Raw genomic sequence first — 20,485 nt, 5'->3', positions numbered from 1 at the left:
GGTATTTTTCGCAGGTAATCGAGTTTCGCAGATATGGATAGTAAGAGCATCTCCAGCGGCTGTTGCGAAGGAGGGATCGACCCGAGGCGCTGGGAGGCGAGCAGCGTTGGAGTGCCGGCCAGATGCGAGGCCGAGGCGAAGCCTAGCGCCGGGTTGAAGAGGAGGCGTGTGTGGCGCGTCCTGCGGACGCGCCGTTTTTTAAAAAAAAAAAATTCGAAATTCGTTAATTTTTTTAAAAAATGACCGTTTAAATTTATGTTTTTTTTTTATTTTTTTTTAAAAATGGACCGTTGCCTTCAACGGCCGAATTTCAATTTTTTCCTTTTTTTTTTATTTCCCTTTTATCTATATATATCACCACTCTTTTTCATTCATTTCACATCTCCACATCAAAAAATCATCTCCACATCAAAACAATTTCTAAATAAAATGTCTTCCTCCTCATCAAGCCATGAGGACGAGCGACGTGCTGAAGAATTTTCCAATCTTGTACAACAATTTAACCAAATTATTCAGGATATTGGTGATCCAGAAGAGCAACCTCGTCGTCGCCGACGAGGAGCGCGGAAGAAGGCTTTCATTCGTCGGGACCGTGAAGCCGGCGCTGTACGTTTGCACGCGGATTACTTTGATGAAAATCCGGTCTACCCCGACAACATCTTTCGCCGCCGTTTTCGGATGCGTCGGGCGTTGTTTTTGCGCATCGTTAATGTCGTCGCCTCCGATCCATACTTCCAACAACGCACGGATGCAACTGGAAGGCCCGGCTTCACGCCATTGCAAAAATGCACTGTCGCTGTTCGTATGCTAGCTAACGGTGGGGCAGCGGACCAATACGACGAGTATCTCCGGATTGCAGAGTCCACATCGTTGGAGTGCTTGCGGAGATTCAGTCATGCCATTATTCAACTCTTCGGCGCGGAGTATTTGAGGAGGCCGACTTCCGCTGACTGCCAACGGCTTATAGCAATGCACGAAGCGAAGCACGGCTTCCCGGGGATGCTAGGGAGCCTTGATTGCATGCATTGGACGTGGAAGAATTGTCCAACGGCATGGCAAGGCGCATACACTCGCGGCGATCAGGGGGAACCGACCATCATCCTCGAAGCCGTCGCCTCGCAAGATCTATGGATCTGGCATGCTTTCTTTGGGACTCCTGGTTCGAACAACGACATCAACGTGCTCAACAACTCGACGTTGTTCAACGATCGACTGCAAGGAATGGGGGTGCCGGTCACATATGAAGTCAACAACTCCTACTACACAAGTGGGTACTACTTGACTGACGGCATCTATCCCAATTGGCCTGTATTCGTGAAGAGTCCTACACATCCGACGGATCCGAAGGGAAAGAGGTTCAAATTGATGCAGGAAGCGGCTCGCAAGGATATTGAACGAGCCTTCGGCGTCCTTCAAGCTCGTTGGGCAATCGTCAAAGGCCCAGCGCGTCTTTGGAGTAAGGAGGCGATGAGCGACATCATGTTCACGTGCATCATTTTGCACAACATGATCATCGAAGACGAAGGCGAGCAAGCAACGCAGTGGGAAGAAGACGCCGACGAAGCTTCGAGTAGCGCCGCATCTCAACCTCATGTCGGTGCTCCGCCGGATTTTCGTGCATTTATTGCACGACAAGCATCCATGCGAGACGCAGAGATGCATGCTCGCCTCACTTTGGACTTGAAGGAGCACATTTGGTCTCGTTTTGGTCCGATTGAGTCCTAGAAAATTAGTGTAATTTTTATTTTTTTATTGTATTTAAATTATGTCTTTAAATTATTGTAATGTTTAATTTTAATTTTAATGAAATTTGAATTTTAAAAATAAAAGTGTAGAAATATGAATTTTGTGGAAATGGGGATCTAAGCACCCACCTAAGACACAATGCATTGGAGAGGGGTGTGTCTTAGGTGGGGCCCACTCCTAAGACACCCCTCTAAGACACCACCATTGTGGATGCTCTAAGTATCCAAACTCATACCCACGAATTAAATGGATAGTGAATTGCAACCACGAAACTATTCGTGGATATCAAATGCCTCTCAAACTCACCTTAATATGTTCGAATTTTCTTAGATATCTGTTACCCGCGGGTAGATTGTCATCCGTACGTATTATCAATTGTAATAAAAGTATTGAAATACGAGTCAAGTAATGTCACGTTGCCTCATATTTGATTTACTAACACTCCAAAATTTATAATTGTATCACTTCATGGATCATGGTCGGCGTCTAATAATTAATTTGGACAAATCCAAGTCATAGCCACACACGATTATGGACAAATTGATGATTGATGCTATATTAAATATGATTTGTCCGATGTAACAATGACAAGATAAACAATCCCCCCTTAAAAAATGTATTCACTTTTTAAATAGCACAAATTTTAACAAGGTGATTGAATTTATTGTGTGTAGAATAAGAATTACTTTTTATTGTAAAAAATTTATAAAAAATAAATTAAATACTCCCTTAAGCATGACTTAATATTCTTTTTGGGTTGCCCCACGAAACTTGACATATTTCTAAAAATGACAAAAAATTTACGCTTTATTCACCTTTTCACTTTTTCACCTACCACATTTAACACATAAAATATCAATTTCTTAATTTCCGTGTCGAAAAGAATTAGGTCATGTTTCATGAGACTGAATGAGTATATTTTATGAAGTCAAATAAAAATAGCAAATTAGAAATTTCATTCGTCTCATTCTAATAAACTCACTTCCTTTCAGTATCAAGATTATTTTTGAGGAGGAATGTAGTGTGATCCACACCAATTAAATATATTTTCTCTACTCAAAATAAAAAACAAGTCTATTTTAATGAAAAGTTTCAAAAAAAAAAAGCTTATTATAATAAAACGGAAGGAGTACATCTTATGAAAACATGAAGTATCATATTTAATTTCTCTCATCGCAAATAATATCATGCAATAACAGTAAGTCAGTAAGTAATTCGAATACAATTCCTCCGCCAGCATCCCATAGTCTAATGTTTCAAAGATTTAAACATGTAAATATTATTCTCCTTGTCCTATGAAGCTGGAGCAGCATTTTTTCGAGTTATTTCGTGAAGTTTGAATATTTTTTTTATATGGTAAAAGTTTTATCTTTATTTATCTTTTCATTTATCATATTTAATATACAAAATATTACTCTCTTCGTCCATTAATTCGTGTCTTAGGGGAAGTGATAAATAACTCTTAGTATAAGACACAAATGGATAGACAGAGGAAATAATTCCTTAAAATTCATGACGAAAAGAAATTCTTCGAGTTTCGCAGTCCTTTTCTTATAACAATAAATGACTCACTAATTAGCAGTCAATGACTGAAATGTGGGAATTACTAATTTAATTCAAGGGAGTAAATAAATCCAAACACATGCATCGAAAATTCAACTATTAAAGGGCAAAATGGTACTTTTACAGCGTACCAACGGAAAAGTCGAAAGTGGGATTTAAAAGAGAAGTAAAAAACATTTCTCCTTCTCCCTCTTCTTCTTTAATTCCTGTCTCCTCCTATACTCTCTCTCTCTCTCACACACACACACCACACACAGTGACCAATGAAGCTACATTGCGGAGCGCAATGGTGTTAGTACCATGAACAGGGGAAGGGACGGGTACACATGCTTCCAACGGTTATGAATCATCCCACTTCCACAGACCCAACAGCTCCGCCTCCGCCGCCGCCGCCGCGATCCTCCTTCAGCTGCGACCGCCACCCTACCGAGCAGTTCACCGGCTTCTGCCCCTCCTGTCTCTGCGAGCGCCTCACCACGCTAGATAACTCCTCCTCCAACACCCCCTCCTCCTCCCGCCGCCCGTCTTCTGCTTCCGCCGCCATAAAGTCCCTCTTCTCCTCCGCCTCAAAACCCAGCAGCAGCTTCCCCCCTCCACCGCCGCCTCCGAAACCCTCGAAGCCCTCCTCCTCCTTCCCCGAGCTGCGCCGCAGCAAGTCGTTCTCGGCGTCCAAGAACGAGGCTTTAGGCCAGTTCTTCGAGCCCCAGAGGAAATCATGCGATGTTAGAGTGAGAAACACTCTCTGGACGCTCTTCACCCTCGACGACGACGGCGGCGGTAGTAAGCCCTCCGCCGCCGCCGCTGCTTCCTCCTCTTCTCATCAAAACGGCAAAAAAATCGGATCTTTTTCAGCGGAGAAGCCCGTTTTCGAGGAGACCGAGAATGATGATGATTTCAGAGACTCAGAATATGCAGAAATAGATGAGATACAGTCTGTCAGAGAATCCCATTTAGAAAATTCAAGAAACGAGGTTGAATTCGAGGTGAACAGCGCCAAAATAGTGGAAGAAGAGGCGAATTTGAAGATAAAAGAGCACATTGATCTTCAGACGCAAGAGAAGAAGAGCTCCAGCGGCGGGTTTTGGGCGGCAGCCTCCGTTTTCAGCAAGAAATGGCACAAATGGCGGCGAAAGCAGAAGATGAAGAAGCAAAACAACGCAACATTGCCGGTGGAGAAGCCCATTTCCCGGCAGTACAGGGAGACTCAGTCTGAGATTGCCGACTACGGGTTTGGGCGGAGATCCTGCGACACCGATCCTCGATTCTCGCTGGATGCCGGAAGAGTGAGCTTCGATGATGCAAGATACTCCTTTGATGAGCCTCGAGCATCATGGGATGGTTACTTGATCGGCAGAAGTTTCCCAAGAATGGCACCAATGGTCTCTGTGATGGAGGATGCTCCGGCCGCCCGACAAGATATGCAGATTCCAGTGGAGGATGTCCCCGGTGGAACAATGCAGACTAAGGAGTATTACTCGGATTCCTCATCGTCTAGGAGGAGGAAGAGTCTTGATAGGTCGAGTTCCATTAGGAAGGCTGAGGCCTCTGTTGATGAGCTTAAGATGGTGTCTAATGCCAAGGTCTCGCCCACAACTGCGGATTCTTTCCATGGTGCCAAAGTTGTGGGGGAGAGAGAGTTGAGCTTGCAGCAGCATTGTTTAAGAGATGAGTGTTTAGAGAGTTGTGAATTGGGTAGTGGTTATAGGGATTATAGCAGCAATTCTTTGATAGGGGGCGGGGGTGGTGAGAGGAAGGAGTCGAAGAAGTCGTCTAGGAGGTGGAGTTGGAGGATATGGGGGTTTATACATAGGCGTAGTAAGGATGAGGAGGAGGATAGTAGGGGAAACGGGGTGGAGAGGTCGTTGTCTGTGTCGTGGCAGGACAACGGGGATGTGGGAGGGCGTTTGAACATAAACATGTTTAGAAGCAATAGCAGCAGGATTGGTGGGAGTATGAGGAAATCGGGGAGGATGTTGGAGAGGAATCGCAGTGCTAGGTATTCGCCTCCGAGCCATGTTGACAACGGCCTCCTGCGTTTCTACTTGACGCCTATGAGGAGGAGAGGGGGAGCTCTTGGTAACCACTCGAGGTTGTATTGAGGTCTTAGCTTTCTTGGCTTGTTTAGTGTTGTTCTGCAATGCATTTCCATCTTTGATTGGGGTATACTGTCATTGGCATTTCAATAATGAGAAAATTGTCTCATGTTTTCTTTCTTCATGTTCTTCTTCTAATCTTGGATTCTCATTCATCATCATGCTTTCTTCTCTTCGATTTCTTCAAGGCAAAAACACACGAATTACTACGTCTTTTGTGTAGCATACTTGTTGTCTTGTTGATGCAAATTTGGTGTCTTCTTCTGATATTGCTGCAGACTAGATCCTTATTTACCAAATAAATAGGCTGATAAATTCATGAAAATTTTAAAGTCCCGAATTGGTTCGAATGCGATGTTTCTAAAATGAATCATTCTGTGGCTATGTTGAAACAGAATTTGTGAATTGGCAAACCATCAATCAGAAGATAAATGTTATGTGTCGGTTTAATAATACCGTGGACTTCAAAAATATTCAAATTGAAATTCTAAAAATAAAATTATTTACTAAAATAAAAAATTTAAGAATTAATCACATTTATTATTTTATCCTTGACATAAATCTATTAACTTTTCACATTGAAATCAAAAAAAGAAAAATTACTCTCTTCTTTTCGGTACAAATCCATAATGCGATGCTTGGTGCGTCTTCGACTTTTGGGCCATTTGGCCCTGTTTTTCTTATTTGTTTGTGTTAGTTCAGGTCCGTCCAGGGGAAAACCTTGTTGTCAAGGAAGGAAGATCCAGTGGAGTGGAAACGGAAGAAATGTGGTCAGAATGGGCATTACCAAGCCCAGATTGCAATGTCATGTTTACCAGCATGGAGCCTAGGCGCAGTACTTCTCAAGTCTAACTTGGGGTATGGGAACCCGAAGCAACCCACCTGGTATGAGTCAAACCGAATGAAGCAATCCGTCTGACCACTACAAGGATAAGCAGACAACCGAAGCCAAGAAAGAAAAGTGAATCCCGAAGATTTGATGGAAGAATGTGGAAGAACGGAGAAGGAGCTGGAAGAATCTGGAAAGGAGGAAGGTTGACTACAGCATGCAGCTGGAAGATATCTCCAATCGGATCAATCAAGGATTGCGCTAAAAAAGGAAAGAAGATCTCGATAAAGATATGAAGCTGGCGCAGCTAGGGTTAGCCCTCCACCGTTTGGCAATATAAAAGGATGAAGACGTGCTGCGTGAAAAAACTCTGGCCCCACTGAACTTTTCTTTTACTTAGTTTATTACTCTAATTTCTACCGAGTTGTGGCATCCAAACAATTTACATTTCCAGTATTTTATCATTTCCGTTTTCAATCCGAGTAAGAACAAGATTAAGGCTCGTGGTCTTAGGTACTATTTCTTTTATTCAAGCATTTCCCTTTTGTTACATGTTGTGTTTAATTAATTTTGCATTTATGTTTACTGCTATGTGTGAGTAATTCCCTTGGTGAGGTTAAAGGGGTGGAAATAATTGTTGTCAATATGTAAACATTCGTGAGGCATTTGTTCTTTCGGTGAGTCTCGTGGTTCCGGAAGGATCTGTTCAAAACCATGGACAGTAAGGGCCTAACGGGTGATCTCCGTTCGGTAAAACGCTGTCCGTGTCAAGCAAAGGCCAAGGTATACCAGGGCGTGACAACCGGTATATCCACGACCGAGTAGCTGAGCAGCGTCAACAAAATGCGTTGTAGATCCGGAAGGTGGGAAAATGATTGATGGGATACACTGTCCTTCCCCAGTCTTGGGCTTCTCTAGAGATTATCCATCAACTGTGACGAGACATAAAGCCATGGTTATCAAGTGAGGAAGGTAGCTTCTGCGCCGTAGCATGTCTATGACTGGTCGGCTAACAAGCCGGAAATGGTTGTGTCCAGGAGGCATGTGTCACTCAAAGTGCAGAGTTGGGGACCTCGGGAGATAAGGTTGGTGAGGGTCATACTTGGTGAGTAACGGGTATGACTACTATCTAAGGAGGAGTGAAGCACTGCCTTGTGACCGGGGAATGTGTGACCTTCGGACCAAGTGACTACAATGGACTCAACCATCCTAAGTGCGAAGTATAATCTCTTGAAACGCCCCAATGTCTTTGGGCCACGCCTTGAGTTTATATGACAGGACCACGGATAGCGAGATGCGAAGCTATGACAGAAGTCGAGCAAGCGCAGACCCTCAAACAGTTGGCATACCCAACTAATCTCAACTTGACGCCTAACGGGATTACCTTACTTGAGAACCCGTTCGCACCTCGTCGGTATGACCTGAAGCCTTCACTGCTTCAGATCTTACCGAAGTTCAATGGATACCCAGGAGATGATCCTCACACTCATCTCCAAGATTTTGAAATGACGATCATGCACCAGTCAAGTGATGAACAACAAGAGTATGTTAAATTGATACTCTTCCCTTTTACCTTGGTGGACAATGCGAGAAGATGGCTGTATGACCTTCCCGCAGGAAGTGTTACTACCTGGGCACAACTGCAACAGGTTTTCTTGGAGGAATTCTTCCCAGCAGCAAGAGTGGAGCGGATGAGATGGGATATCCGCAGCATAAGGCAAGATGGGCAAGAATCCTTCTATGAATACTGGACGCGATTCAAGAGGATGCTGAGCAATTGTCCCCATCATCAAATTTCTCCAAAAGATCAAGTCGAAGGATTCGTAAAGGGCATGCGGAGGAATGATCGCAGTTTGGTGCTAGTAGCCTGTAATGGATCATTGATGAGTAAGACTCCAAAGGAGATCTTTCAATTGTTGGGCACCATGGCAAAAGAATCACGCGATGAGGGGCATGAAAGAAATCTGGAAATACCAAGAAAAAGTGAAGAGAAGGAGGAGATGTCCAAGCTGGAGAAAATTATGGAGAAAAGCATGAACGAACTCAAAGAACTTCTATCGGGTCTGACTATACCGAAGAAGGTTTGTCAGTGTGGCCTTTGCGATGCTACAGGGCATCAGTCTAAAAACTGTCCTAACTTCGGCGAGGACATTGTTGATGTTAATGCTATCGGAGGGCATGATGGGAATCCACGCAAGTATGATCCCTTTTCAAACACTTACAATCCAAGATGGAGGGATCATCCTAATTTTCGGTGGAAGCAAGATGGTCAACCCCAACAGCAGAACAACATGGGAGTACCGATGCAACGTCCCCAGTATAATCAGAACCAACATCAACAACAGTACCGGTTAGGACCACCACAACACCACAATCAGAATCAACAACAACCTCCTTACCAACCACCACACAGGAGAGCACCATGGGAGGAAGTCATAGAGAACATGGTTAAGAAAAGCGAGAAGTTTCACAATGAGATTCGCGCTAGTATGAACCAGACCAACCAGCAGATTAGTCATTTGACTAAAGCGGTGGCCAAACTGGAAGAGAATGCCGGTAAACTCCCAGCCATGGGAATTAACCCCAGAGAACATGCCCAAGTTGTGCTAACTGAGTTTCCTGAAGGAGAGGAGAAAGAAAAAGATCAGTTGTTGGCTGAGGCTGAACTGATTCAAAGAAACCTGGATAAAAGTGGTGCAGGTCTAACCGCTGAGCAAGTTGGAGGTAGCAATCTGACCGACGCACCCTATCCAGGACGCCTGAGACAGAAAGCTAAAGAGAAGGAAGCAAGTGAAATGATGAAGATGTTCCAGAAAGTGGAGTTAAGCATACCCCTACTCGACGCTATCAGAAAAATTCCAAAGTATGCTAAATTCTTGAAAGACCTTTGTTCAAGAAAAGTGAAGATGGAGGAAGAAGTCCGCTATGTGATGGGAGAGAGTGTCTCGGCGGTGATCCAACGTAAGTTGCCCACAAAGTGGAAGGACCCAGGAATGTTCACCATCCCATGTAACATTGGTGGAACAAACATGGATAAGGCCATGATGGACTTAGGAGCATCCATAAATGTGATGCCATTGGCTGTCTATAAGAGATTGAACATTGGGGAGATGAGAAACACCCGTGTGGTCATACAGTTGGCCGACAGATCCAATGCCTATCCCGAAGGGGTGGTAGAGGATGGTACTGATTAAGGTTGGGAATTTGATCTTCCCAGCTGACTTTTATGTTCTGGACACCGGACCAGAAACTGGAGAGAATGTTATACTATTGGGAAGACCATTCATGATGACCGCTGGAACCAAAATTGATATGAAAGCCGGAATTTTAACATGTGAGTTCGATGGAGTCCAGGAAGAGTTCAACATCTATGAAACCATGAAGAGGAAGCAAGCAATAGAAACGGTAGACATGATTGATGTGTTTGAACCCCTGGTACAAGAATAGGGAATTGGTTTTGGTTCCAGGGATACCACAGAGAAAGTAATTCAGTATGGTCTGACTGATCGAGATGCAGAACATATGGAGGATGATGAGATTAAGGAAGCTATCATGGAGCTTTACTCTCTCCGAGAAAGCACTCTGGAAGCCGAGGTGGAAGTAGATCAGAGGATCAGAGAATTAATCCAGGAGGTCTATTTGGTTGGAAGGGCAGAAACAAGCAAACCAGAGCTATTGGCTCAGTATGGGCAGAACGAGAAGCTTTTGCCCTCTATACTAAAAGCACCTACACTGGAGCTCAAGAAGTTGCCCAAGCATTTGCAGTATGCTTATTTGGGTCCGGAAGAAACACTCCCAGTCATCATCAGTGCGGATCTGACCCTTGTGCAACAAGAACGTCTAGTCAGAGTCTTACGGGAGAACAGGGAAGCCATTGGTTGGACCCTAGCTGATATCAAAGGCATCAGCCCTACGGAGTGCATGCACCACATCTATTTGGAGGAAGGAGCCAAGCCTGTTCGAGACTCACAAAGAAAGATGAACCCGGTCATGAAGGAAGTGGTGCTGAAAGAGATCCTGGAGCTGTTGGAATTGGGAATTATTTACCCCATATCCGATAGCCAATGGGTGAGTCCCGTCCATGTCGTACCGAAGAAGTCAGGAATACAAGTTGTGGAGAATGGTCAAGGCAAGCTAGTGCCCACCAGTTTGCAGACAGGATGGAGAGTCTGCATCGACTACAGAAAGCTGAACGAGGCAACAAGGAAGGATCATTTTCCACTACCCTTTATTGACCAGATGCTCGAAAGATTAGCTGGTAATGCCTATTACTGCTTCCTGGACGGATATTCCAGGTATATGCAAATCTTTGTGGCACATGAAGACCAGGAGAAAACCACTTTCACTTGTATGTTTGGAACATTTGCATACCGAAGAATGCCATTTGGGCTATGCAATGTACCGGGGACATTTCAACGGTGTATGATGAGCATATTCTCCGATTTACTAGAGAATTATATTGAAGTCTTCATGGGACTTCACCGTCTACGGAAACTCGTTTGATACTTGTTTAAATCATGTAGAGCTCGTGTTGAAGAGATGTGTGGAGAAAAGCCTGGTTCTTAACTATGAGAAATGCCATTTTATGGTAAAAGAAGGAATAGTGCTGGGTCATGTGATTTCGGAGAGGGGAATCGAAGTGGATGAGGCGAAAGTCAATTCTATTGCCAAACTGCCCTACCCAACTACAGTAAAGCACATACGGGCATTCTTTGGTCATACAGGGTTCTACCGGCGATTCATCAAGGATTTCGCCAAGATTGCTCAACCCATGACCAGACTTCTACAACAAGATGTGCCGTTCGAGTTTGATGATGATTGCAAGGAGGCGTTCACAATTTTGAGAAGCAAGTTGGTGTCAGCCCCCAATATCCAACCTCCGATTTGGGACCTACCGTTCGAAATAATGTGTGATGCCAACAACCATGCAGTTGGAGCAGTACTAGGGCAAAAGAAACGAAAAGAAAGTTGCGTAATCTACTACGCATCTAAAACCATAAATCCAACACAATTCAGTTATACCACTACCGAGAAGGAGCTCTTGGCTGTTTGCCATAGAAAAGTTTCGTTCCTATCTTTTGGGAACAAAACCGGTTGTCTACACGGACCATGCAGCTTTGAAATATTTGATGGCCAAAAAGGAGTCTAAACCTCGGTTAATCAGATGGATTCTACTGTTGCAAGAGTTCAACATTGAGATAAGAGACAAGAAGGGAGCAGCTAATCTGGTGGCGGACCATTTGAGCCGGTTACAACTGGAAGAGGATGACGGTATGCCTATTATCGACACCTTCCCAGACGAAAAGCTATACTCTGTATACACCCGAGCAAAAGGAGAAAAGCTGTATGCCCTAACCAACCAGGAGCCCTGGTATGCTGATATAGCTAACTATCTGATCACTAAGGAGTTACCTCCTGGGTTGACAGGGTTCGAGCAGAGGAAGCTACTTGTACAAGCCCGATTTTACTACTGGGAAGATCCATATCTATGGAGGATTGAAGCAGATCAGGTCATACGGAGGTGCATACCAGAGGATGAGCATGCCCAAATATTAGACATGTGTTATGGAACAGCATGCAGTGGGCATTTTGGAGGGAAGCGCACGGCCCACAGGATTCTAGAAAGTGGATTTTACTGGCCAACTACATTTACAGACACAAGAAAATGGGTACAGAGCTGCCCGAAGTGCCAGATGACTGGAGGTATTACTGCGAGGGACGAAATGCCACAAGTCCCAATCATGCCGGTTGAAATCTTTGATGTGTGGAGAATTGACTTTATGGGGCCTTTCCCAAAGTCAAAGAACTATGAATATATTCTAGTAGCAGAGGACTACGTGTCAAAGTAGGTCGACGCCAAGGCAACCGCAAGAAATGATGCTCACACCGTGGCCGAATTTTTGAAGGAACAAGTGTTCGAGAGGTATGGTATACCTAAGATCCTAATCAGTGATCAAGGATCGCATTTCTGTAATGCCACCATCAGAGTACTGACCAAGAAGGTGGGGGTGACACACAAAGTCACCACAGCATATCACCCCCAAGCAAATGGGCAAGCTGAGATTTCCAATAGAGAGATAAAGAGCATTTTGGAAAAGGTGGTACACCCGAACCGCAAGGACTGGAGCAACCATTTAGGAGATGCGTTATGGGCATACCGAACTGCTTTCAAAACACCCATAGGAATGTTTCCTTTCAGGCTGCTCTATGGAAAAAGGTGTCATCTACCTGTGGAGATGGAACATAAGGCGTACTTGGCAATTAAGCAAATTAACCTCAGTATGAACCTAGCTGGAGAAACGCGAAAACTGCAGTTGAGTGAGTTGGAAGAGCTTCGGTTGGAGGCTTACGACAATGTTGTGCTCTATAAGGAGCGAACCAGGAGAATCCATGATGCCAAAATCAGAAAGAAGGAATTCTGGGTAGGACATAAAGTCCTACTTTTCAATTCTCGTTTCAAAATGATGGCCGGGAAACTTCGTTCAAAATGGTCAGGGCCGTTTGTAATCAAAGAAATCTTTTCAAATGGAAGCGTGGAGGTGTACGATCACAATGGAATTGATACATTCGTGGTGAATGGGCATCGCTTGAAGCCCTACCATGAACTTGCTGAAGTAGAGAAAGAGAAGGAGGAATGCCACCTTCTCGACCCTAAGTACGAGTGAAGGATGGAAGAAGAGTCGAGCTCGAGACGGGAAACTAGAGCGCTTGTTGGGAGGCAACCCAACGTTGTTCTTCGGTATGGCCTTTACAGAAGTTTCTTTTCTTTAAGTTTATTTTGTTTTGTTTGGATGCACTAACTTGCAGGTAAGATGGGCCAAAAAAGCAAGGAAGGCGGAGGCCCAGTGGAGAATTCAAACCCACTTTGCGTTGCAAAGTGAGTAGGTGGAGGTCCGGGATTTTAAAAAGCAGGAGGGGTCTAACTAGGAAGGGGTGACGTCAGAAGGGTGGAAACGGCCGTCTGACATGATGGGACGGAAACGTTTGGGTTTTCCAAGGAAATTTAAAATTCGAATTTTGGAAAGATTTTTCTTTCCTTAATTTAAAATTCTACCATAACCGTCATCCTCACGTCCCTTAAACACTTCTCTCCACTTCTCCCAAAACCCTAAATCTCCATAACTGCTACACACGATCTCCACCACTCCCCCCACCTTTAAATTTGGTAACCGCTGCTACTACCTTAAAAACCACCGAGTTCCCTCATTTGCCACCAAAAACCCTAACTTTTCAAATACTTTCCCAATTCCAAAATTTCGCAATGGCAAAGACTAAACGAGAAACTGGTTCTGGAAGCACTCAACCTCCAGCGAGGAAAAAGACCACCAAACCCCGACCTTTGACGAAACGAACTACTAGGCGGACTACCTCCGAGGAAACTTCTATCAAAGTTACCGAAGAGCCAATCGTGACCATTCAGACGGAGCAAAAAGGGCTGGAAGATGTTCCTGCCATGGAAGAGCATGAGGTTGAGAAAGAAACCTCAGAAGAGATGATCGAGGCACCGGAAAAGCCAGTTGAGGAAGAACAGCCCGCACCTACCCCATCGATAAAGAAGCCGAGAAAAACTCTGAAGAAATCAACCCCCGCTCAAGCTGCCAAGGAGCGGGAAGTCACTCCAGTACTCCCTGCACCACTGAAACCTGCGCCATCTTTTGAAGAAGGAAAGACGACGACGGAGTCCGAGGAAGGAGAAGAAGAAGGAGAGGAGGCCACCCACGAGACAGAAGTGGAGGCTTCCACACCCCAGAGCAAGGTGGTGAAAATCGGAGCAAAGAGAAAGTTGGATGTCACCAAGCCTCATCTGCCCACGAAAACCAAACCGGCGGCAGCCGAAAGTAAGACGAAGGGCAAGGAAGTTCAGAGCAAGGCTAAGAAAGCAACTCCCGCTGAAAAGGGAAAGGGCAAGCAAGACGAGGAAGATCCAGAGAGGACTGAAACTGTGGAAAGCTCTAAGTCGGATGAAGTTTTGGCGCCAAAGAAACCCACCTCCAGTACAGCCACTACTGCAAAACTGAAATTTACAAAGCAAAAGGGCTTGGTGCGCCCTACTACTTCAGGAGCAGTCATACCGAGAGACAGCCAAAGGTAAGCCATACTTCAGAACAGGGAAATTACCCCTTGGTACTTTTTGGTTAATGAAGCTCTGGAGGAGTTGGGGATAAAAGAGAGAGTGGAAGGCTATTTTGATGGGATAGGTTGGAAGAAGGTATTGGAGTGGAACCCGAAGGCATTCCAGAAGCTGACGGAGGAATTCATGGGCACTGTTGAATTTAAGCCCAAAAGAAACTACATGATTGAGACCCCGGGTACTTTGCGATTCCAGTTGCGAAGTAGGATGTTCCCACTTTCGATCAATGAGCTGAACATCCACCTCAGGGTGATTGAAGCTAGGAATATTTATGAAGAAGAGTACAAGCAAGTAGAAACTATAGCCTAACCAGAGTGGAGAAGTCGGATTGACCACTACTGGTCGATGTTGTCTACCGGAACCAAATATGTCAAAAACAGCAGCATGTCAAACGAGATTCGTGACCCTGCCCTGCAGATTTGTCATCGGTGGTGGCTGGCCTACAACATTTATGGCCGGCTGGAGGGTTCTAATGTGGTCACTCAACAGGAGGTCTTCCTGTTGTGGTGCATGACGGAGAAGAGAAGGGTGAACTTTGGGTTCACCGTGGCACTGCAATTCCAGTATGGGGTCACCCATACTAACAAGTTCCTCTCTCTATGCCCACTAGTGACCATCCTGGCGGAGAAGATCACCAACTTCGACGAAGAGAACTCTGATGACACCGCCCTGGCTGAAAATCGCTTTCTAGACCTCGACAGATTTGTGCGTTGGATGGTGGTTGAGGCTGATGAGAGCGGGAGGTACCGTTTGGTGTACCCAGAGGGAGCAGCGGCCAGGCCAGAACCGAGGAGGCCACAAGAGCAGGATGCACCCCGCCTTGTCAGTAGCGAGGGTGTCATGTTGATGGCTGAGCTTAAAGAGGTGAAGGATGAGCTGTTGATGCTGAGCGCAGAGATAACAACCCTGAGGGAAGCAATGGAAGTTGGCTTTAAGACAATCATGGACCGGCTGAATGCGGAGGAGGGATCCTCCGACCAAGACAATTAAGTTTTCTTACCCTGAACTTTTAGATTAGGTTTTTTTTATCTTTTGATTTTATGTTTTAGTGTCATTAGAGTCTTTGTTTGAGTCGAGTCCTACTTGCACTGATTGATGGTGATGAGAGTATGCATGCGTGTTTTTGGCTGTGGTGTGATTTGGTGGATGAGAATGATGTGCATGATAGTAGTTGTGAGCTTACAGATAGTACCCCACCAGTGAGATCATAGCCATATTTGTGAAAATCGCATGCTTTTGGTGAGACTTTGCTGTACTAGGAACTCTGGATTTTGTTTGAAAACTTCTACTGCTAGTGTTGACTTGCATGAATAGGGCATATTTCTTTGATTAGGGCCCCATAATTTTCTTTGTTGATAAATACGATAAAATCCCTTGTTGTGTCAATTTGAGTCGAATTTATTCTTTCTTGAACCTATTTATTGATGAGATTAAATGAAAAAGGAAGAATCGTTATTGTGCATGAAATGGTAAACAAGGAATTGAACAGAAGAAAGAAAATCTGGGCACAAAAAAATTGATGATAAAATGTTGCCAAAAATCGAAGAATGGCTGGTCCCTACTAAAACAGGGGAATGAAAAGTTGGTTGTGGTTTTACTGAATACACATACTGGGTATGGGTGATACTGAATAAGCTACTTAACTATACATATCTCACCTCTGCTCCGTATGCCCCATTACAACCAAATGAAAGCCCCTCTGATGAGTCATGCTAGTATGCTTACTTGTAGTTTTCAATCAAACTCATAGAAGAACTGGTACAACATAGCACGAGTGTATACACTTAGCTATATACATGAGTGAGAGATAAGCTACTATCGTACTTTATGCATCTTCATTACTCTCTGGTCTGTGGTTTTGACATAACTGAATGATGCATGTTAGTATGATCTGAACCTGATGTTTGTGCAAGTCTTGTGTCTTGAAGTTTTATTTCTTCCCTTTCATCTTTTCGTCCGTGTCTTCTGTGAGTCCACCCACATATTTGAGGGCAAGTATGGTTTAAGTGTGTAGGTGTGATGCGTCTTTGACTTTTGGGCCATTTGGCCCTATTTTTCTCCTTTGTTTGTGTCAGTTTAGGTCCGTCCAGGGGAAAACCTTGTTGTCAAGGAAGAAAGATCCAGTGGAGTGGAAACGGAAGAAATGTGGTCAGAATGGCATTACCAAGCCCAGATTGCAATGTCATGTTTACCAGCATGGAGCCTAGGCGCAGTACTTCTCAAGTCTAACTTGCGGTATGGGAATCCGAAGCAACCCACCTGGTATGAGTCAAACCGAATGAAGCAATCCGTCTGACCACTACAAGGATAAGCAGACAGCCGAAGCCAAGAAAGAAAAGTGAATCCCGAAGATTTGATGGAAGAATGTGGAAGAACGGAGAAGGAGCTGGAAGAATCTGGAAAGGAGGAAGGTTGACTACAGCATGCAGCTGGAAGATATCTCCAATCGGATCAATCAAGGATTGCGCTAAAAAATGAAAGAAGATCTCGATGAAGATATGAAGCTGGCGCAGCTAGGGTTAGCCCTCCACCGTTTGGCAGTATAAAAGGATGAAGATGTGCTGCGTGAAAAAACTCTGGCCCCACTGAACTTTTGTTTTACTTAGTTTATTACTCTAATTTCTGCCGAGTTGTGGCATTTATACAATTTACATTTCCAGTATTTTATCATTTCCGTTTTCAATCCGAGTAAGAACAAGATTAAGGCTCGTGGTCTTAGGTACTATTTCTTCTATTCAAGCATTTCCCTTTTGTTACATGTTATGTTTAATTAATTTTGCATTTATATTTACTGCTATGTGTGAGTAATTCCCTTGGTGAGGTTAAAGGGGTGGAAATAATTGTTGTCAATATGTAAACATTCGTGAGGAATTTTTCTTTCGGTGAGTCTCATGGTTTCGGAAGGATCTGTTCAAAACCATGGACAGTAAGGGCCTAACGGGTGATCTCCGTTCGGTAAAATGCTGTTCGTGTCAAGCAAAGGCCAGGGTATACCAGGGCGTGACAACCGGTATATCCACGACCGAGTAGCTGAGCAGCGTCAACAAAAGGCGTTGTAGATCCGGAAGGTGGGAAAAGGATTGATGGGATACACTGTCTTTCCCCAGTCTTGGTCTTCTCTAGAGATTATCCATCAACTGTGACGAGGCATAAAGCCATGGTTATCAAGTGAGGAAGGTAGCTTCTGCGCCGTAGCATGTCTATGACTGGTCGGCTAACAAGCCGGAAATGGTTGTGTCCAGGAGGCATGTGTCACTCAAAGTGCAGAGTTGGGGACCTCGGGAGAGAAGGTTGGTGAGGGTCATACTTGGTGAGTAACGGGTATGATGACTACTATCTAATGGAGTGAAGCACTGCCTTGTCACCGGGGAATGTGTGACATTCGGACCAAGTGACTACAATGGACTCAACCATCCTAAGTGTGAAGTACAATATCTTGAAACGCCCCAATGTCTTTGGGCCACGCCTTGAGTTTATATGGATCATGGATGGATCTTCAGTATGCCTATGACCGAAACAAATGTTGACAACAGTTATATCCTAACCGAACAACCTCACCCCTTTGTTATTATTGATCTTTGTTTAGTTCTTGTGCAGAGTATACAGATTGAGACCTGTGACACATCAGTTTGTCGACAGAGAACAAAGTGGTTCCTGTTCGCTATTATTTTTGCCACGCCGCAAGTATACGGCGTAGTTGCAATATAGGGAAGAAAGGTCGTATTCCATAAGAATTAGTAGTCAAATTCTAGTGATTACCTTATGTCATTATGCTAGAGCTATTTAAACTAAACAAGGAGGTGAGTGGTTTGATTAACTAACAAATTCAAAGACAAAATAAGAACAATCAAATAAAGTGGATTAATTAAGTGATGAAGGTGGTTTAGGGATTAGGCAACGATGGATTAGTAATGGACTTCAATTTAGCTCAATATTAGTCTTGATACTCCTATTTATCTAGAGTGATCTCCCAACTAGTTCTAGCCCCTTCCCGGACGACTAAAACGGTAGATTACAGGTCATAGTTGCCGTCCCCGGTCAACTTCTAACCTATAACTCCCAAAAGCACAATAAGATCGATAAACTCTCACCCAACTCTCAACCTCCCGATTTATTAAGTCAATATGTTTCAAGCTCCTAATCTATTATGATTATCCTCTCCCGATTCAAATCACAAATGAGAAATGCATAGAAAGTGGCCAACAATCCATACAAGAAAGAATAATAGGGCTTGAAAAGATAATGACAATGAAGTAATCAAGACATATATTAAGCATAATAATCAATCCATTACATAATCTACTAGCCTAACCCCCAAACCAATGGGGGATTTTAGCCTAACATGTTCACAAACAACAATCCAAAAATAAAGAGATACATAAATGAAATAGAGAGTAAAGTGACAAATCCTCTTTCAAGGTTGCTTTCTTCCTTCTCTCCTCTTCAATGCTTCAATCTTGGTAGGTGGGTGTGTTAATGGAGGCTAGGGTTTTGGTGTGGAGCATTGGGGAAGATGAAATTGGGTGTGTTGAATTTTGGGGGATGATGAAAGATGTGAGGAATGGGGGAAAAATGGGGTTTTAAGGCTCAAAATCACGTCTGGGGCCCACTTGGAAGAAGCCCCGCCCTTTTCCCGCGGTCACGGCCCGCGTTCGCGGCCTTCAAACGTGGGGAATGCTTAGGGGACCCGCGGTCCCACCCCGCGGCCGCGGGTGGTGACCGCGGGCTACTGGGCTCTTTGCGCAGTCTGCTCGTTTTGCTCCGTTCTCCCTCGTCCGGACTTGGATTTGGTCGCCGTTTGCACTCACAGATTCCTCTCGAGACGTACTTCAATCTCATGTCTTCAAAATCCTCCAATTATTCTTTGATTTTTCCTGAAAACACTCCAAAAACTATACCAAGCATCAAATCTCAACAAAGCATAACATTAAGGTACAAACAAGCACTCACAAGCAAAACATAAAGGAAAATGACAACAATTCATACGAAAATGAGGTACGAAAACCATGTTTGTCAGTTCCTCACTCCCTGTGGGATTCGACCCTATACTTGCCACTAAGACTTGTTTCTGGTTGCGAGACGTAGGAGCGTGTATCATCCGTCTAGGGTGAACACAAGTATTTTGATCGTACCGCACGACGGGTGCATGTCAATGCCCCATTATAAATATCTCATCATTTTTTTGACAAATAATTAAGAGATTAATTAACTAATGGACCCACCACTTCTCTCTCTAAACCTATTTTTACAATTCCCAATTAGTTTCTCTTTTCCAGTAACTCATTTTATCTACTAATTACACATTTTTTAATCTTTGTGGCGAAAAGTAATGAGGCATTTGTAATGGGACGAAGGGAGTATTCATTAAAATAAAATATTTAAATATTAATCATACCTATCATTACCCTTCGCATAAAAAACTTTAAAATTATCCATTAACTTTTTAGTTGTGAATTTGAGTTTTAAAACTCCCTTCGGGCTCAGGCTACTGCCGTTCGCAGCAGCTCTTCTCCAGCGTCTGCTGCTGTGTGTTTAGGGTGGTATACTATTCTCTCGGGCTCTATCAAATGCATTGTCGATGCGGCTTTATTGAAGATGAGCAGATGATGGGTATTGGCATGGTTATTCGGAATCATCTTGGTGAGTTTGTTGTTGGGCAATCCATCAAACTTCCTGGCTGTCGAAGTGTGGAGAAGGGTGAGCTTGTGGGTATAAAGGAAGCTTTGTCTTGGATTAAAGGGCTCGGGTTACTAAGGGTGTGGTGGAATCGGATTGCAAGCGGGCTTGTGATGTTATCAGTTCGGCGAAGAGGAATATTTCAGAGTTGGGAGCCATTGCCTCTTTGTGTCGATCCGATCTCGCACTGTTGCCGGATTTTCGCATTTTTCATATTAAGCGTGATCTTAATGCTATCGCTCATTGTTTAGCGAGAATTGCGAGAGATTTTCTTTCACATCAGGGTTTGGACTGAACCCCCGATTTCTGTGGTGGGTCATCTCCATCTCCCATGTTCGTGTATATAATAATAATCTCTCATTTTCCCAAAAAACAAACTCGAATTTACAATCAAAATTATTTCTAGTTGTGAATTTTAACTTTAAAACTCGAATTCACAGCCAAGAC

General features: G+C 44.0%; 4 protein-coding genes across 4 annotated transcripts; all 4 read left to right on the top strand.

The window, feature by feature from the left end:
- The first annotated feature begins 429 nt into the window (after positions 1–429).
- Positions 430–1,725, top strand: LOC131018759 (protein ALP1-like). The gene has a single exon (XM_057947463.1). It carries the CDS (start codon positions 430–432, stop codon positions 1,723–1,725), a length of 1,296 nt encoding a protein of 431 aa, XP_057803446.1.
- A 1,774-nt stretch (positions 1,726–3,499) lies between these two features.
- On the top strand, positions 3,500–6,781 carry LOC131016592 (protein OCTOPUS-like). Its single transcript, XM_057945302.1, has 2 exons — positions 3,500–5,398; positions 6,105–6,781. The coding sequence occupies exons 1-2, from the start codon at positions 3,636–3,638 to the stop codon at positions 6,319–6,321; spliced, it is 1,980 nt and encodes a 659-aa protein (XP_057801285.1). The 5' UTR covers positions 3,500–3,635; the 3' UTR covers positions 6,322–6,781.
- A 1,450-nt stretch (positions 6,782–8,231) lies between these two features.
- On the top strand, positions 8,232–9,425 carry LOC131018758 (uncharacterized). Its single transcript, XM_057947462.1, has 2 exons — positions 8,232–9,021; positions 9,133–9,425. Exons 1-2 carry the CDS (start codon positions 8,232–8,234, stop codon positions 9,423–9,425), a joined length of 1,083 nt encoding a protein of 360 aa, XP_057803445.1.
- Positions 9,426–13,492: 4,067 nt separating this feature from the next.
- On the top strand, positions 13,493–14,671 carry LOC131018757 (uncharacterized). The gene is made up of 2 exons (XM_057947461.1): positions 13,493–14,225; positions 14,376–14,671. The coding sequence occupies exons 1-2, from the start codon at positions 13,493–13,495 to the stop codon at positions 14,669–14,671; spliced, it is 1,029 nt and encodes a 342-aa protein (XP_057803444.1).
- The last annotated feature ends 5,814 nt before the right edge of the window (positions 14,672–20,485 follow it).

This window comes from Salvia miltiorrhiza, chromosome 3 (assembly GCF_028751815.1).
Source record: "Salvia miltiorrhiza cultivar Shanhuang (shh) chromosome 3, IMPLAD_Smil_shh, whole genome shotgun sequence".
NCBI classification, from domain to species: Eukaryota; Viridiplantae; Streptophyta; class Magnoliopsida; order Lamiales; family Lamiaceae; genus Salvia; species Salvia miltiorrhiza.
Note: the sequence above shows the minus strand (reverse complement) of the source record. Positions and strands in the feature narration are given on the sequence as shown.

What these genes read in the sequence shown, in the direction of transcription:
- LOC131018759 (XM_057947463.1), top strand. Translation starts at nt 430, where the DNA reads ATGTCTTCCTCCTCATCAAGCCATGAGGACGAGCGACGTGCTGAAGAA.
- LOC131016592 (XM_057945302.1), top strand. Translation starts at nt 3,636, where the DNA reads ATGCTTCCAACGGTTATGAATCATCCCACTTCCACAGACCCAACAGCT. An exon ending in GCTCTTGGTAACCACTCGAG is followed by an intron (nt 5,399 to 6,104) that starts GTTGTATTGAGG and finishes GTGTTAGTTCAG; the next exon opens with GTCCGTCCAGGGGAAAACCT.
- LOC131018758 (XM_057947462.1), top strand. Translation starts at nt 8,232, where the DNA reads ATGTCCAAGCTGGAGAAAATTATGGAGAAAAGCATGAACGAACTCAAA. An exon ending in AGCTAAAGAGAAGGAAGCAA is followed by an intron (nt 9,022 to 9,132) that starts GTGAAATGATGA and finishes GTTCAAGAAAAG; the next exon opens with TGAAGATGGAGGAAGAAGTC.
- LOC131018757 (XM_057947461.1), top strand. Translation starts at nt 13,493, where the DNA reads ATGGCAAAGACTAAACGAGAAACTGGTTCTGGAAGCACTCAACCTCCA. An exon ending in GCCAAAGAAACCCACCTCCA is followed by an intron (nt 14,226 to 14,375) that starts GTACAGCCACTA and finishes TGGTTAATGAAG; the next exon opens with CTCTGGAGGAGTTGGGGATA.